Source organism: Megalops cyprinoides, chromosome 10 (assembly GCF_013368585.1).
Source record: "Megalops cyprinoides isolate fMegCyp1 chromosome 10, fMegCyp1.pri, whole genome shotgun sequence".
NCBI lineage: Eukaryota > Metazoa > Chordata > Actinopteri > Elopiformes > Megalopidae > Megalops > Megalops cyprinoides.
Window position 1 is genome coordinate 11,467,378 of NC_050592.1, and position 18,785 is coordinate 11,486,162.

An 18,785-nucleotide genomic window follows, 5' to 3' on the forward strand; every position below is an offset into this window, starting at 1 on the left:
TTGTAAACATGATCTATGATCTTGTTCGTGTTGCCGGCCTTGAGCCAATCTCTAGACTATTTCAACAGCTCAGCCTCCTCGAGAAATATTGCGTTGTCTTAACATCCCAATGATAGGCTAATAATGATAAAAATAATACAAGGTAGTGATGGTTGAATTGAGGTAGTGATGGCTAGAAATGAGAAGCAGTAATTGCCTATTGGCATTCAACTCACACTAAACATGACTTTTAAAAAGTAACATTGCGAGGCAGCGAGCTTAATTGTGTTACAGTTGCTTTAGCAAAGTGTTCAGAAAAAGTGTATGAAACGTGATCAATACTTGTAAACATGATCTATGTCTGCATACCACAAAGCCACTAATAAGCCTGTTGCACTGGCATTCGGTTTCCAGTATTTCCACTTCTAATATTGTTGACTCTGGTTTTTTGCTTGTGTTGTATTGTACCTCACTTGTAAGTCGCTTTGGATAAAAGCGTCTGCCAAATGAATAAATGTAATGCAATGTAAAAGCACACGACTTGTTTTTATCCAGTATTAAAAATGACACACGAAGTGCCCTGTGGTTAGATTGAATATGGACCTGAGTAAATTTGTGAGGGTGGACTGATCTAAAAATAATGAAATACAAGATCATTTTTCTCACCAATTTTCAGACAACCAGTAGACAAGAAGTACTAAAACAAAAAGGGACTTAATAGAAATTGTTTATTAAAACTGACATAACTCACACATTAAAAAACAACTTCAGACTGGTTGCAACGAATACAGTCATTTTCACACCAATGCAATAATGTAAAAACCACACATAAAAAACTACATTTCTATTTAAAAAGAAATGAGGGAACTTTGGAAATGTCATTCTCTGAAAACATAAAATCCAAATCAACAAAGTAATTCTTCTCTCCTTGTATAACCTTGAAATCTTGTAATCAACCGCTTAAAAATATCTAAAAGCAAGGGTCACTGGCCTTTAATATCCTGTATTTAGAAATGGACCCCTTCACCATTTCCCTTCAGTCGAGTGAGTTATTAGCTTTATGTCATTATCTCCTTGGCACAGTGCTAGTTTGACTTCATGTTAAAGACTGGGTGAAGGCCTCACTCGGTATATGAGTTTAGAGACTAGAGGCACGTGAGGCTTGGATAGCTGGATAATGGCTGATCACCCAAGTTTGCGAGCTGGTTTTCCACATGGAGGAGTGTCCGTAAGCAAGGTACATCAACATTTCAGTTACTGAACTGTTTCAATCTGTATAGCTGCATGGATGGATAGTTTGTCAAATGTAAACTATGTATGTTTCCCTGTAGAAAGGCATCTGCAAGGCAAATAAATACTGTAATATGATCATCATTAAAGTAAAAACACAACACTGCTACACTGGGTTCCACTGAGATCCCCCCAACCCCACCTACACACACACACACAAGGGAGGAGGCTTAATACATTCAGTGATGAAATTATTGCTACTGATGGAACCGATCTCTATTTGACACTTAGATTTCAGACCTTTAATTAATTTACTCAACAAAAAACCCAGACTTCATTCAAAGCTATTTACCCTACTGCACAAACATTTCAAGTAACTTAATTTCAAGTAACTCAAAGCTTTAGAATAAAGTATCCCTTCATATTTAAACAGTGTTAAATATGCATTTCTGAGATACCGAAACACAGGGGTTGCACTGAGTAAGCCCTGGCACTGAATAAGTGCTGGGAGGTAAACATCTCTATCTTATTCCTCAGATGTTTTTGGCAATAATGAGAAGATCTCAGTGAACCCATGTTAATGTTTTAGGCAGCTCATTCATAAGTGTTCCTCTGTATTTGTCAGATGAAGGTCTTTTTGTTGTGGTTGCATCATTAAGGTGGAATTCAAGGAGGTAAAAAAGAAACATGAAATGCAAACTGCTCAGTTGTGACATCTTAAAGCTGTCTTTATAAAAACAGCAAAGGTCACACAAGATGAAAGGTTGAAGATGTTACACATCCCTGTCACAATACCATCACACATTTTTTTACTTTAATTGATGTTTGAGAATGCATATTTTTCCAAAGCAGTCACCAGCCACAGATTTTATTGACGGTGGCACTTTCAGAAACATTGCATTGTAGCAGGAGAATCTGGAGATGACTGTATATAATTTAAACTTTGAAATGTCACACCTCTAAGGGACAAAGCTAATCACCACATAATAGTGCATTAATGACAGAATAAACAGTTTTTTTCCATGTCTTTCAGGTAGTCTTTTCCCCATTCCAGACCAATGCAATGTTATGCACTGAGTCATACATCACTGACCAAGAGGAGTTCAGCTGGCGCTCCCCCTTGTGGTGATTTCTATGAATTGCTACTGAGTCTGCGGCGAATAAGGGAGGCTGGTTTTGTTTCAGTGTCTTCCTGGTCACTCTCACACTTTCTCTGAATGGGGAGACAAACACAGTGACAGTATTACATTAACGTTGAGCCTTGACGATCTCTTTCCAGTCATGCCCCTTTTCCCGATTTCATTCACAAACATAAGACATTTCAAGAGCATAACGCCCAAACCATCCTGAAATGTAAAAGACAGGCATCTCCTAACTAAAATTTCCTCCCTCCATCCCTGCTCTTACCAGTTCTTCGTCTTGCTTGGCACTGGTCTTGCACAGCAGTTTCAAGCGACATAGTCGATTACAGGCCCACACCATGTTATAGGACATCTACAGAATAAGAGAGAAAGAGAGAAAAAAATAAGGACAGTAAGGAAAAGATGACATAGCAGCAGACCTGTGAATGTGGATGTAATACAAGCACTGAGCAACAGAAGTCATTACATTACACTGCATCACATTACATTCATTTAGCAGACGCTCTTATCCAGAGAGTCTTCCAGCGCAATAGAACAGAAGTGCATCCATTCAAGCAGTGTCAGACCAGGCTAACAACAGTGCCAGTCCAGAGAGTGTGAGCATAACACTATTCAAGCCATACCACAGGTTAACTTGTGCAATCTGACTGGACAAGGGAAGCCAAGTATACTACCATACATCAGTCACTAGAACACAGAATCCAAAACACATCACAATACGACTTGTAAAATAAACAACATTATAACAAATAGCAGGTTTTAGGGAGCTGGGATTGAGGTGGAACCTAGATGCAGTCTGAGGAGGTGAGTCTTCAGTCTGTGTCGGATGATGGGCAATGATTCCACTGTTCTGACCCCTGAGGGAAGTTCATTCCATCACTGAGGGACCAGTACAGGCAGGAATCGTGTTCAAGAGGAACGACCCTGCCAGGACAGGACAGTGAGCTACCCCCACGGTTGCAGAACGCAGCGATCTTGGCGGAACATAGATCATGCTCACCACACAAGTCAGGCTGATAACAGCATGGTTCATCAACACAGCAGAACACACCGCATCTTCCTTTCTGTTTCCACACATTCTGTTGTGCAGGCATCTAGCCTCACCTTCCACTTCCTCTTGGCGTTGAACTTCTTGAAGTTCTTCATGTTGATCGATGAGCGGCTTCTGTTGGCTGCCTGTTTTCGTGTAAGGGGCTGAGATGGGAAATAAGGACGTGGTATGGTTTGTACAGTGACAAAATATCAGCACATATCAAAATACAATGAATGGCATTCCCAATTTCTTTCTCCCCTTTTTTTCTTATTTATCAATCGCTTTCTCTACCTCTCCCCCTCTCCCCATTCCTCACCTTGATCCAGGGATGTAGCAGACACTCTTCGGCTGTCATTCTCTCACTGGGCAGACAGACAAACAAGGGTGTGATGTATATAACTGAAGCTGATACTTATAGCTTTAATTGTTCCTGGTGACATCACACAAGACAATGTTTTGCATATGGCACAGCTGACAAAAAGCATTATAGAACTCATTTTCACAGCTTAACATTTGCTGTGCCACACAGTGACCTTAGGATCCAAAAGCAACCCTATTCTGCTTCCCTCTGGTCATCAATACTGTCCTATAAATATTACAATACACTTTTGCAATAGTATATGCTACACACTCTAAAATATCAGTCTATTTCATATTGTGTTCTTAGTTTCCAACATAAAACTGATAAATCACCAATGGACTAATTACTTTGGATCTTTCAGCAGAAGCTTCTGAATAAAATCTTTGGCCATGTCACTAGTCTGGCTAAAATACAGGTCTTCAAATTCGTAGTTCATCCCGACGATATTTCTTAGCGTCTCCTCATCTGTATCTCCTTGGAAGGGGGACATACCGCTCAGCCTGCAGAACAGTAGCACACAGTCAACATTTGACATATACAGACATCTCAAAAGTATCTCAAAAGCCACTCAAATTTGACTGATCAACCCAGATACTCACATGATGTAAGTGATAACACCTATACTCCTGAAGAGAGAGAGAAGAAAAACATAACAATCCCTGAATTTTCAAATTATTTTGTTAATTATTATACCAAACAGACGGGATAAAGGAATCAGGATATTCATTTACAGCATAATTATGGGAGAGGTTTTCAATCTTAATACAGAGTTGTACCTTTTTTGGTCCAAGACTGTGTCTCAAATGCCACTTGATGAAGTTTGTCCCCTTAGTGTTCTTATGATCTTTGATTATTTACCTAGTTCCCATGTACTCCCCTCCAATCCTTTTAAGTACCCCTGGGGAGTGGGGGAGTACATACACTCCTGGTTGAAAACCTCTAGGCCCTGGTATTGCCATTTAACTAAGGTGCAATATTAGGATTTGTTTATAATATTTCTTTAAATTGTAATAAAGCTCACCACATGTCTGCTGATATGCTCAGGGGCTCGTAGTTTATCACCTCAGGGGCTGGGGAGGTTAAGACATTTTTAAGAGTGAGTTCATCTACACACAGTCTGCTTGTTCACAGAATACCAACAGAGAAAGAAGAAGAGATAGGAGAAAGAGAAAAGGAGATTCACATCAATGTAACACATTTGGAGACAGGCAGAAGTTAATCAAGAACTGCAAGAAACTGGCGGGCTGGGTTCCACTGAGGAAAACTGAAGTGCGGACTGAGCTAACAAGTAACATTCCTTCAACGCTTCTGCAACGCTGTGAGAATGTATTAAGCCTTGCTGAGAAAGTCCGTCTCCGTGTCATGTGCAGTTAGAAGTCACACCCGGCTTGCTCAAGATCTTCCGGTTCGGACAGTGGAAACTTCACACTGTTGGCCAAACAGCCCTCTCACTACCTCTCTACTCCACCTCAGACTGCAAAGTCACTTCCTGAACCCAACCGCATCTCCTTTACCATCTCCATGGCAACCAAAGACCCTTCAAACCACTCTTTTACACTGATCTCCGTAAGTGTAGACACATAAAGCAACGTAATCCATATATATAATCCATACAGATTAATATCCATAGCCGACTGTACCACTCACCGATGTATTGGGGGGTGCCACACAGACTTCTGTATTCTTCCCCTGGTGTGAGGCACTGGGCCAGTCCAAAGTCAATGATCTTGATGTGTGGGTGTTCCACATGCTTGTCTGACAACATTATGTTCTCTGGCTGAATGCAGGAAAAAAGGGAACCGGACACCCAGTGAAAACTTTAATGCATACACAAAATGAAACATAATAACTGTGGTACCTCCCCTGCCATTTCATTCCCCATGAGAGCTCTTCTCTAGGATAACACTAACAATACTCATGACAAACGATAGCCATACAACCATGCCAGCGTAAAACTGACAGTGCAGAGGCAGAGAGATAATAAGTAAGTAATAAGTAAGGGGCACCCTGGTGACAGAGGCACATGGCAGAGGATGATACTTTGAAGGCTACTGGTTTTCATGAGAGCATAAGATGTCCACATGTGCGCCTCACGACCGCATGTGGTTATGAACTCACTGCTACCTAGTTTCAGTTTACATTTCCAGTTCCACGCACAAAACTGACATATAGTATGATGACGCATCTCTTGTAAGTCAAAGGGCACCTGCTCTCTCGATTGCACCTTGCTTCCAGATCTGTTATTGTTTCAGTAAAACAGCTGCACTATTAAACTGCATTTTTGGTATTTAGCAGACACTTTTATCCAGAGCAACTTACACAGGTTATAATTTTTACGTTACCCATTTATGCAGCTAGAGATTTACTGAAGCGATTCTGGGGTAAGTACCTTGCTCAATGGTACAATAGCAGCTCCCCTGTGGGGAATCAAACCGGCAACCTTTTGGTTACAAGTACTTGTCCTTACCACTGCTACGACACACTGCTACGACTATACTACCCTATTGCAGTCCCTATGACTGGATGTTACACTGACGGATGCCCATGAGGTGTAACATGCAGTAAGAGCCTGAAATAGGATTCACAGTTGATGACCTCCGATGTGGGTGTGTACAGTCAGGGAAGAATCAGGGGTCAAGGAGGGCCATGTTTGCAGACACGCTGTTTAGCTGTAAACAGCATGTAATACCTTCATCATGGGATAAAAGCGGCACACTGCAGCCTTCATATAAGACTTGGTGGACCGTGTGGCAGGGCAAAGCTCAATGCGACGCTGTGCAGAAAGTTTACCTTGAGGTCAAAGTGGGCGATGTGCTTGCTGTGCATGAAGCCCACCCCTTGCAGGATCTGCTTGATGAATTCAATGGCCTCATTCTCTGACAGATTCTCCTTCTCTGCGATGAAGTCAAACAGCTCCCCGCCACTGATACTGAGGGAGAGAGGGAAGAGAGAAAGTGAGAGAGGAAGGAAGTGAAAAAGCAGTGGGGGGGGGGGGGGGGGGGCACACACTGACAGAAAGTTTACCATAAAATTGGATCAGTTAAAATGAGACTAACTGAACTTGTTTTGGAAGGTTTAATTAATGGGAAAGTCAATAGTTCTGTCTGTGGCACTGCAGACCGATGCACAGAGAATCCATACTGGAGTATTGGCATCAGTGCAGACAAGTACACAACTGCCAGTACTGAGGCACACAATCAGTAGAAAAACAATACCCATACCACACAGCCAGTACAGAGAAGAAAAGGAAAGATGGTCCAAGGAGACTAAATGAACCAAGCTTTGAATCGCAGACAGCTGTGTTCAAAACTGTGAGAATTTCATTTAGCCTCATTGTTCGACAGCCCTCGGCATTAGCAGCTGGCTCAGCCACAAAGAGATCAGGTTCTAGGCTTTGTCTTTAAATAGCTGGCCCCCGTGTCTCTGGTTACACTGTCCTCTCTCTTTGTAACCTCGCTCCACAACAGATGTTTGCCCATGGAAATGTCACCCCGGAACAATTTACCTCCTGTTTGTTAGAGACGCTATCACAAGGAGCCAGGCCCCATTGACACCTAATCCCCCCCGATTAATTGGAACAACAGTACAATATTCTCATTCAGAAAGCAGCCATTAATGGCAGAGTTCAGGCCTTATAAATACTGAAAGACAAAAAAGGACCTAGCAAAACATGGCATTGATCAAATCTCTGGTCATCTTTTCACACCATCCTGCTCTCTCTAGAGGTTGAAGATGTTACACATCCCTATATATAACTCTTTCTACCAGCCCATAGTCCACTAAATATCCATGACCTTTGGCCCTCCAGTTGCTTGCTCAAAAGCTCCTGTCGAATGCTTCCTATTTTCAGTTTAATTACATAACAAGGGCTGATAAGTAAGATTTCTAAATTGTGGTTTTCATGCATTTCTAGGTTGTCAGGTTATATTTCTTTGCTATACATCCAAACTTTCCTCTTTGACTACAACATGTTCTCTGATCCATGCAAATGGAGAATTCTAGTAATATGAAATGAATGAAAAGAGTAATCCACAAATCAATCCTCATGTGATTGGATTACCAGCCTTTTCAGCACCATCCCCCTCCCCAATCCCCTCCCCCCTCACTCACAGCTCCACAATGAGCACCACCTCTGCCCTGCTCTCGAACACGTCTCGCAGGGCCATGATGTTGTGGTGCTGCAGGGCCTGCAGAATCTCCACCTCCCTCTCCACGCTCTTCCTCTCCAGCCCCAGCCGGCTGCTGGCGTTCTTCCGCAGCTTCAGAAACTTCCCAGCCCAGAGAATCCCCGTGGCCCGCTCACGCACCTCCCGCACCTGCCCAAAGTGACCACTAGGGCAGCGACAAAGAGTCAAAGAGTGGGTTGGCAGACTACCTCATTGAGATAAAAAAAACACCCCTGATTTTTGTACATTATATATTAACCATATACATAAACACACACACACACATATACAGTATATGTGCATAATATCATAATATTACAATGCATTATAATGTATATTATAATATTCTACTATTCATGCATACATTTACTATTAATTATTTATAAAAGAATTTATCATTTATATATCTGTAATTCATACAACAAAGATATACAACATAATAGACAGATACACACACACACACACACACACACACACACAGAAAGACATGAACATTCAACAGAGGCTCAACACATCTCCTCCCTTCTCTAAAATTACTTCACCTCTTGAGACTGACTAACTGAACTGTGAAGTAGTAAAAGCACTGGACTTTGCAAGCAAACTCTGGATGTGAAGGCTGGGAGCTGACTTGATGTATACTTCCGCAGAGATTCACCTGATCCTTCCTTACCTGCCCAGTAGGTCTCCTATCTCGTAGAGGTCTTCCACATTCTCTAGTTTGAAAAGGGCCATCTTGCGGTCACTCTCTCTCTCTCGCTCTCTCTCTCACTGGTTCCCTGGTAAGTTCAACAGCACACACCTGCTACCGCATGCTGCACCAGCCTGAAGTACAGGGCAAAGAGACACATAGGGGTCAGACCTGACTGACAGAGAGAGACACACATTGACAACAAAATGAATAGCTTTTACCCAGCTTCTTTCAAAGCTGCCATATAAATGCCAAATCTTGACAATCTTTTCACCAGGCCACAATTAAGCAGCATGCTTACATAATGTGACAGTTTAAATGTTATGAAAGTTTTTTTTTTTTAACTACCAACGGTTGTTCATTTTGTGCGCTGTCTGTATCAGTTACTCTTTATTACTAGAGGCCACAGAGGGTAGGAGTGATTAATACCAATGGCAGGTCACCTTTAGAGGAAAAAGCAGAGTGACAGATACTAAAATGCCACTGGAAAGAGATGAGAGGAGAAAGATGAGGACAGAAGACAGATACAGGAATGAAAAAAGCACACTGTCTTTATAAAGCCACAAGAGGAGAACTGCCAGAAGGGAATTTCAAATAGATGCTTTAAATCTGATAGCGCAGTTAACAAACCACATTTTGAGACTGTGATTTATAGTTAGAAAGAGATAGCGGCAGAGGAAGAGAGAGAGAAAAGAGAGGGAGTGGACTGTAAAAAAAGAGATAGACCTATGAGAGGTTGCTGTGTTCTGCAAAATTATCTCTTGAAGCGAATGTGAGTGTTGGGGATGGATGAAAAGAGTGGGGGAGGGAGCAAGCATGTGAGTGTAAGAGGAGATACGGAGAAAGTGTATGCAGACCTGTAACAAAATACAGAGTGCCACAGTGTTAGTAGTTATCAAGCAGTTATCAAGCTGTGCAGACATTATTGATCCTTTACGTATGTGTGCAATATCTCTCTCTCTCTCTCTCTCTCTCTCTCACACACACACACACACGCTGATGTCCTTAACCTCTTCGTATGTGACTTATTTTATGCTATGTAGCACGCGTGTTATGTATAGTTCATTATGTTTTCATTAGCATTACTAAGCTTCTCATAGTTCTCACTGCCGCATTTGCTATACTTTGTAACGTTAAATCACCGTTTCCTCAAAGCTAACGTTAGCTAGAATTTTTCCCATCTAGTGTTCTAATCACACTGGTTTGACCGTACATGCGAAAGGGCTAATCACAACAGTGTGACTGTATGTGTGAAAGGGTTAATCTTGATGTTCTATAAAAATTCATATATACACATTCATATATATACACAGCCCCTGCCCCTCATTCCACCCAGTTTGTCTCTGTTTTCCCTTTCTGTTTTTTTCTGTCCTCTTTCCTCTTTATCTCCCTGTCCATATGTCATTATGTTGATCCCTCTCACCACGTACAAAATCTCTCCCAGCTGTTGTTGATTCCTGTACAGTACGTAGCCTGAAGTCAAATCCACGCCATGTGGACACTGCCCAAAATGTTTGCGCTACCCCAAGCCTCCATCCTGTCACAGGATGCTGGTTTGACTGTGCCTGAAAAACTACAAGGGGAACCAAAACACCCCCACGCCTTTTTCCATATGGCCTCCTCCCCATATAAAGGACAAACAAAAGTTTCAGCCAAGGAAACTGTTTGATGTTAAAAGCTCCAGGCCTGATCCCGATAAACAATGAACTCCGTCTGACTGTGCCCTGGTCTCAAGCCAAACAGACAAACAATGTTACAGTAGTGTGCTTATCACAAAGAATTCACCCAGCAAAGTGAGTGCGAGAGATTGTGTAAGCACAGTATATTTAACCATAATCATTGGTGAAGTCAGAGTGTCCGTGCAATGTAAGGATGAATACAACACATCGGTATGTCTGTGTAGTATACCTGTATATCGCATATCAGTGTGTCTGTACAATGTACATCTTTACATAAAAAATGTGTATGTTACACTTCAACTCATATCAGCCCTGAACATCTACGTGGCTCATGGTGTCTTTTTTCAAATGTGCAACTGTGCGTGTCTGAGATCACCTCAGTAGGTGCTCACTCTTACTCTTTTCATCTCTATGTGAAGATCCATGGTTCCTGGATCTCCTGTTTATCACTGCCTGTGTCATTCTGGCAGCGTGCAAATGCATCAAAAACAGTAGGTGAGTGTTTGTCTGTGTGAACCGGTGGAGGGCAAAAGTATCAACATCCATCCCATTTAGATCTCTGTGGTTCCTATGACTCTCAGTAGGTACTGTATCTTTGTACATCTACCACGGCATGTTACATTACATCTGATGTATTCTAATACTCACAGAGGCTAAATTACTACTGTACAGTGTAGCGAAGGGCGAGAGCAGTCACCCCACCCGGCCTTGAACCCAGGTCTACGGGGTACCAAACATGCGACTTTGACCACGACACCAAAGAGCCAGGCTCGTTGGTATGGCAGTCAGAGCGCATACTCAACCGTAGTGACGGCACTCCGTCACATACAGCTTCAACAGAAAGTCATTATCTTCAGTGCACACACATTTAATTGTTAATCGATAATAAAATGGAAAAATTCCACTGTAAACACCAAATACACATCTGATCAGCATTGGAACTTAATTTTTAACAACTTAAGAGAAACATCAGCACTAAATACATCTTTCCCTCCCTGTGCTCTGTCTCTCTGTCCTTGCCTGGAAACATAGCACCCGTGTCTGGAAATGGACGTACTTACACAGGCTTGAGGACGCCCTACAGGAAAAATCATCATTTATCTGCAAATGCCCTAAAACATCAACTTCTGTGTGTACATGCGCGCACATATATGGACATTCACCAAGCTAATGAGTCCACAAATTATTTGTACACAAAATAGTACCAAACTAGGGCACAATGTGGTATAGATGAGGGGTTAGAAGGGTCAGTTATCTGCTAGTTAGCCATAAACGATCACTTGTTATTGCGCACAAGTTGAAGCCAATCGGTACAATAAATTTCATCAGCATGTGAGGTAAACTATCACTAGCTCAGCCTCCACCCCAAAGATCAATAGACTGGATACTAGTAAAACCATTCTATCTATATAGATAGATATGCATATTGCATATGACTATCCCAACCAACCAGTGTTCCTGAATGAATGTAGGCTACAGACAATTAATGGTTCCCTGACATTTTAAATCCACTGCAGTCTAAAGCAGAGGAAAAGATAAAGTATAGATAAATGATTGCATTTAAAAAAGAAAACTGGAAAAACAAACTCTTATGTACAAGACTATATATAACAGAATATATTTTCACATTGCATTTATCATGTAGAACTGTTCTAGCCATTCTATTTCTATTCAACTCTACCCATGCTCAGCATTTTCAAGTGTTTAGTACCATGAGGTTTAGAGACTTGGGTGAAGTGCATAATCAAATATTTCTTTTCAGTATACTAAATGGTCAGTGAAGGTTTCTTACTCATACTGCTGAATTATTCTTTCTGTGTTCATTCACAAAACAAAGATATTCCTGAAATGAAGAGTGGCTTTTCCTCTTTCTGTGGATCGCGTTTCTGTGAAATTACATTGTTCTACGGATTACACAATACGATACAATGTTATGTGCACATGTATTCAAATCATCCAGCTTAAACAAAACAGAGGTACTTTCCTGTTTGGCTGCCACTGATTTTAATACAGTAAAGAGGACTGCAACAAATTGTGTGTGTGTGTGTGTGTGTGTGTGTGTCCACGTGTAGGTATGGATCACATGGCATTCTGTATGTGTATCCAGACCATCAAACCCATGCAATGTGTGTGTGTGTGTGTGTGTGTGTGTGTGTGTGTGTGTAATGACCATGCATGCACGCTATTGTGCGTGACTGGACCAAATTGATTAATCAATGGGTTAAATATTATTCTTCTGAATGAAGCAGCTCCCACAAACTGTATTCAGACAGTTGTATTTTGTACTCTGCATGTGTACAATACGTAAAAGTAGTTTGACACTTAAGATGGCAAACATGTTCAAGGCCCAAGGACTGCACGGTTCCTTTCTGTAAATACTTCATTTTTGGGTAAAGAATATTACAAGCACACGTGAATACGTGAACTTTATATTCTGCGACAGAATTTTGCACAGAAGAGAAACATTTTTGCAAATGAACCTGCTGATATAGAGCTATGCAATACAAGTATGTGTGAATCTGTGTGTGTCTAAGCGCATCTGTTAGCTGTTCCCATAACCAGTCACTGAGCAAGGTTTCCTGCTCCCATCATTTTGCTGCCTACATTTGATTGTCTGTCTGTGCCCCAACACTGCTGACTACAAGCAACCATCATGGTGTTCCAATGGTACAGTAGCACAGAAGCACTTCAAATGTCAAGGACAGTCGCCCCTAAGGGAGAAACACATATAGCCCAGGAGATTAGGGCACAGATAGGATGTCAGTATAGGAGGGCACAGAGGTGGGAGGGATCTGGAGGGGGGGGGGGGGGGGGGGGATGAGATGAGGCTGATGGGTAAAGAAGCACCACCGAGAGATTAAACTCAGAGACTTGAATCCAGATGAGGGAGTGAACGGCAGGGAGATAGAGACTCGTGCCTTTGCACTGAGAGGGTATGGAGAAGGAATACAGTACTGAGATAATGAAATGAAGGACAAGCATGTGGATGAGCTGAGGAGAAGGAGGTGAGGACAGGGAAAAAAAATGAAGTACTTGCTGATAAAAAGAGAACATATGGAGAGTTGCAGTGTAGAGAGGAGAGGGAGGGACAGCGGGATACCATGAGAAGATGAGGGGGCAGAATAGCGCCACACGGCTAATCTGCCTCCTTTCAATGTGGATCTCATTATAAAAAATATAAAAGGTAAGTATTTTAAATGATAACATTAACAGACAGGTTAGGCGATTAAATAATGGAAGAGTTCGAGACATGACCAGCTCGATGAGTGTAATCACTTCAGTAAAACGTGTTCAATTTTAACATACAAACTGTTGGCAATGATAATAACGAAATAATAAAAACTCACCCAGATTACCACTGTCGAAACAACTGTAGGCTACTTGACAGCAGACAAATCAGAAATAAAGTATCATGCGGGGTATCGTTCCTTTTATTACCACTGGACCTGAACAGTAGATAGGCTAGATAATTGTCTAAATTCCACTCGGAACCGATTCCTGGTTGATGGACTTAGATCGCTCTGTTACTGGAATCAGCACTAGTAATCACTCGTCGCAACGTCGTACGAAAAAGTAGTTGTGTTCTGAGCTCCGACTTCACTAACTCTCCTTTCCCGGTTTCCGTGATGAAGTTGTAAGACTGGTCCGACCGCTCCCACAATCGGAGAACGCTCGGGGAATGCCAGAGGGGGCTAGAGTGAAATACCAGAGCGCAGATCTCACATGCCCGTCCCTCACAGCATCGTGTCGCCGAGGGCAAGAAAAGCAGACGGCTTCCGCTCTTGGATATGCGGACAGTCGCCCATTACATTGGTCAGAAACCGTAGTTACCCTGCATTACAAGTTAATATGTAAGTATTTGGACGCACTGTCATACCATAGAACAAGAAAGATCTAAACAGTGTGGAAAGATCCATAAACTAATCCGGTTCTATCGATACGAAATCATCTGGGTGTTCAAAATGAGAAAAATAGATACAAGTGTCAGTGTATTCTGTGAGTATCCTATAGATGATCTTAAAACATCACATAGTATTCGAAGTCTCAGAGAATTTTATTTTAAAGAGGTGGAATTCCAGGATCTATTTTGCATCACTGCTATGTTGGTACATCCTCGCACAACACAGTAAGTAAAACCCAAACTGTACATTCTTTCGGGAATAACAAACAATTCTGGGGGTGCGGCTCTGAAATTCCACAGGCTCGATGTTTCCCTTGCCCTGCGGGTTATCCTACACATGCATCACTTACGTCAGTGTCGAAACAAGCATAGAGGAACCAGTCCGTTTGAAAGCTCTGCGGAGAAAATAGCTGTCCTGTAGTTCGAGAGCAAAGCAGGTGTCGGTTTTCGGGATACATTGTTTCACTGCACCAAATAAGGCAGCAAGAGGAAGAAAAAGTAGTCTCACTTTCTCTCAAAGTGACGCAGAAAAAAAATCAAGAGACACGTGCAATTTATTCTGTTTTTTTAGAATATCTACTCCTCAGCCACAAACAATTTTATTTGATTTTGGGAGACGAAGGGCTCACCTGCTGAAGACAGGGCTATGTTGAGCGTTAATTGTCTTCTTATATCCACGCAAGCCACCGTACAATCTGCCTTCACTTGTTACCGTAAAGACAGACGTCAGATTTCATATGACAAGGGTCATAGTCGCAGTCGCACTATAAAATAACGGATTAGGCATAGCACTTTCTTCCAAATTATCATCATGATTCTTGCCGTTGCTGGGACGGTAGGTTGTATCAAAATCCCTAGATACAGCCCATGACAGCTTACGCACGTGCAGTGACTGCAGTTCAGGTATTAAAAGGATAGCATTTTAATCATATACATTACAGTTACAGAAAACGAGGAGGCGGGGCAGTAGCCTGCTATGTCGCTGTCCTTTGGCAATAGTGAAAGCTGTCGCAGAAATACTAAAGATTGGCCCATAGTCTGGTTTTGGTGACATCGACTGTTTTGCTTCCGTGAAAGTCACTTTATCCGCCTTGTAAAGCAAAAATAAATTCATACTTTGCGGCGAAGTTCAGCGAATTTTAAAAACGCCTCAAAAAGTCCTCAGTTGTAAATTCGCTTACATGTAAATGAAATGTCATTACACTTTTAGTTAAATTGCGTATATATTACCGCAGTATTAAAAAATCTAGTCACACCATCCAGTTGTGCAATCTCCGCTCCTAAAATATAAACCCTTGTTTGGACTATAAAAATGTGAAATTTCATTCCCGACAGTGCGAAGGAAACATTAGGCTGCTATCTATTTGAATTAATATCAAAACAGAGAGTCAGTTCCGTTTCGCCATGATAGCTGTATACTCATTGATCTTCACTTCTATCTTCAATTAATTTGCACGGCCAGTAGCCTACACACGCTTCTGCCTTAGCACATTAAATACAATGGTGATTATCGCCAGTAGCATCTCTGGTTATTAAATTAATATCTATTACGAATACCATACAAACGCATCGAGCTAACCGAACAGATCCCCCCATCACTTACCAGTGACTTGTATTTTGTCTGAGTTCATCGGAGTAAGTCCCATAGTTTTACAGTAAATAGCGAGTCGTACAGTGAACGAAACAGGTGGAGAGAAATGAGAAAAAACTTAGGTCCACTTGATGTTCATGAACTCCCTCTTACTTCTCAACCTGTCTGCCTACTAACCCTGTAATCTGAGGTCCAGAAGGGTTTCGTCGGTTTTCCCCTACAGCTCTTGCGACCCCTGTTGGGTTTGTAGCTGTACGGCTTCTAAACTAACATTTCAGACATCGGTTTTGTTATTTTATTTTTTTTAGTTGCATTGCCTGGTAATCCATTACTAATGCCATGTGCATTTAAATGTTCCATTTATCAGCAACATGTGAAATTCTGGGAAACGTTGCAGCGCGTGTCTAGTGCTGCGTTATTTCTTTTCATTACGGAACCTTTATAAATCTGTGATAGCTTTATTAAAACGTCGATGGTAGATACACCAAGACTGATATGATTATGGGTGATTTAAAATATTTTGTGCCGTCTGAGGAAGTACAGAACCTTAACAGGATTCACATTACCCAGTGGAGCACCATGATTTTTGTTAATTTTAAACATTTTGGTGGATGTCATAAAATGAATATCAGATCCTAAATGGATTGATTGCGTCCAGAGATGTATTTCACATTTACATTTATTAATTTAGCAGACGCTTTTATCCAAAGCGACGAACGACGTTAGTCAAGGGTAATTTTAAATGCCATTAATAGTAGACATATCACTTTGTCTATTTAGAGGTGAAAGAAGCAATTACTTATTTTTGATAGATGCTGAAACTTGACAATGATAAATAAATAAAATGATATTTCCTGAAAAAAATGGTAAATACACTTCAGAAGCTTATCTGTTTTAGAAAGTAAGATCTCCAATGTCCTTATTGATATTTCAACCTGTATTTATAATGCCAATGGCCAGATTTAACACAACTACGAAGCTTTTATCTTTACCTATAAATAACAAGTGTTGTAGTGTTGACTTGTCATTCCGAAAGAATTCAGGCCTACTTGATACTCGAAATTCTGATAAAAAAGAATAGAAAATGCGTTCCATCTGAAATTATATTTACCTTTGTTTCTGTATAGTAAGACTGGAGGAATCTGCACTCGTTGAGGGTCCTGGCAGGAATTCGGATTACGTGAAATGATCTTGCAATGCAAAACCGGTCAGATCAGCGATGTGATTCTACAGGTGGAAGCTGAACAAACAAGACATATATTCCACTTAAAGGTCCGCACCTGAATTTTATTTTTATAACATATCATAGTCAGGCTACATAATATACAACTTGTTGCTCAGTCTTCAGCTAAGACTTGATCAAACCTCATACTACACTTTTAAGTCATGAACACTTCATTCATAATCCGGACAGTCTATACTTAAACAGATAACTAACAACCAGCGAGTCATTGACCACTTTCCTGCATAATAGACCCTGAGGCTACAGGGGTAATCATTTCACCAATGTGACCTTATATGTGTATAAAACTGATACCCAGTGTGTTAACGCTGCATTGTTACATAGCTGTATGCTGACTATACTCAAGTGTCACTTGACTGACATATCAAAACGTAGGTAGGCCTAATCAAAGTGTTAGCTGAGACATCAAATTTTAATGTCAGGTTATTGACGTCAACGTTACCATTCTCTCATCCTGCTCGTCTTCAGAGGTTAACTCTTCCTTTATCATGAAGCAGCTCTCTAGGCTTCAGGTGAATGAAGCAGGTGCTGATGACTCGACACCATGTGATAGGCTACGTCTATCTGCGATATGCTGCTTAGTATATTGCAAAGCTCTCTGTAAAATCTATACACTTTCCTTACAGGTCCGCTATGTGTGTTGTGTTCTGTGGGTATTTTTAAACTCATATCTCTTGAGTTTCATTTTACGTCATACCTGGTCGGCAAGGAGACAGAGACCCATAGGTGCGGCCATGCACTTGTATCGCGATAAGCAGCAGCATTTCTCATTACTCACAACTCTCGTTGTACTTTACTGTTTCACCAAATGATATGTGATGCCTTTGCTTCCTCATCCTCCCAGTTTCTCCCCCTTCCCGACATATTTTGTAGAAGTCTATCAGGCAAATACATCTTAACGCTACACAAATGATTCATATTCAAAGCGCCTCGCCCTACTATATTAGGGATGGGGGTCGATTACAGAGAAATAATTTGCCCAGTTTCTGTGAAGTACTGACGGTTGTATTCCTAATGGGAGACAATTAAGGCGGAGATCATGTTACAACCCATTGGTTATTACCAAATAATTATACCCAGATTCAGTGTGACCGAGGATGCCGAGGACGCACGTAGCCTACATATTACTCCAATGGTGCTTTCACATTTGGCATTTCATATCCGGAATGTCCCTTTCAGATGACAAACTCGCATCAACACAGATGAACCACTGTCACTATATTTACCTTCATATATTTAAACTTCTGGTCTATTTATATTTCTGTGAACACCTGTTCTTTTTCAGTATGGCTCTACCAGACTTGGCAAGGAGAGGCTGGTATTTGTCCAGCCCTGATCTAGGTTCAGTCTTTAATCAGAATTTAACCAATGATAACAGTCCTTGTGGAGTATGTGTCAGTCATTTTCCCTTGTCTAATCTCTCTATAAGGTCTCTGTGGCAGGTACAGGCCCGAGTTAGACCCGTCTACTTACGTGAACAAGCCATTTTAATATTACTGTGTTACTCAAAGGACGAGGAGACACACGGAAGGGAACCTTGTATACAAAAACATCCATGGCAAAGGGCAAGATGAAGAATTACTACTGTCCCTGTGCCGCGAAGATAAACAGATTACAGGCATCACTCCTTGTATTACCATGTATAGTATTCATTTTCCACCTTCTCCAAATTTGGTTAGACACCAAGTTGCTAGTGTCATACCTACATAAGTTTCTTCAGAACGCAGTTTATGGCTTGCTGCTTTGCGGGATACTTGCCAATGGAATGAGTC

At 41.3% G+C, this 18,785-nt stretch overlaps 1 protein-coding gene across 1 annotated transcript; it reads right to left on the bottom strand.

Moving 5' to 3' along the window:
• Positions 1 to 928: 928 nt before the first annotated feature.
• On the bottom strand, positions 929 to 8,730 carry LOC118784577 (death-associated protein kinase 2-like). The gene is made up of 11 exons (XM_036538882.1): positions 8,582 to 8,730; positions 7,856 to 8,077; positions 6,536 to 6,674; positions 5,393 to 5,522; positions 4,767 to 4,815; positions 4,345 to 4,371; positions 4,093 to 4,245; positions 3,701 to 3,746; positions 3,456 to 3,545; positions 2,617 to 2,703; positions 929 to 2,422 (listed from the first exon to the last, which is right to left on the bottom strand). Exons 1-11 carry the CDS (start codon positions 8,641 to 8,643, stop codon positions 2,342 to 2,344), a joined length of 1,086 nt encoding a protein of 361 aa, XP_036394775.1. The 5' UTR covers positions 8,644 to 8,730; the 3' UTR covers positions 929 to 2,341.
• Between the last annotated feature and the right edge of the window lie 10,055 nt (positions 8,731 to 18,785).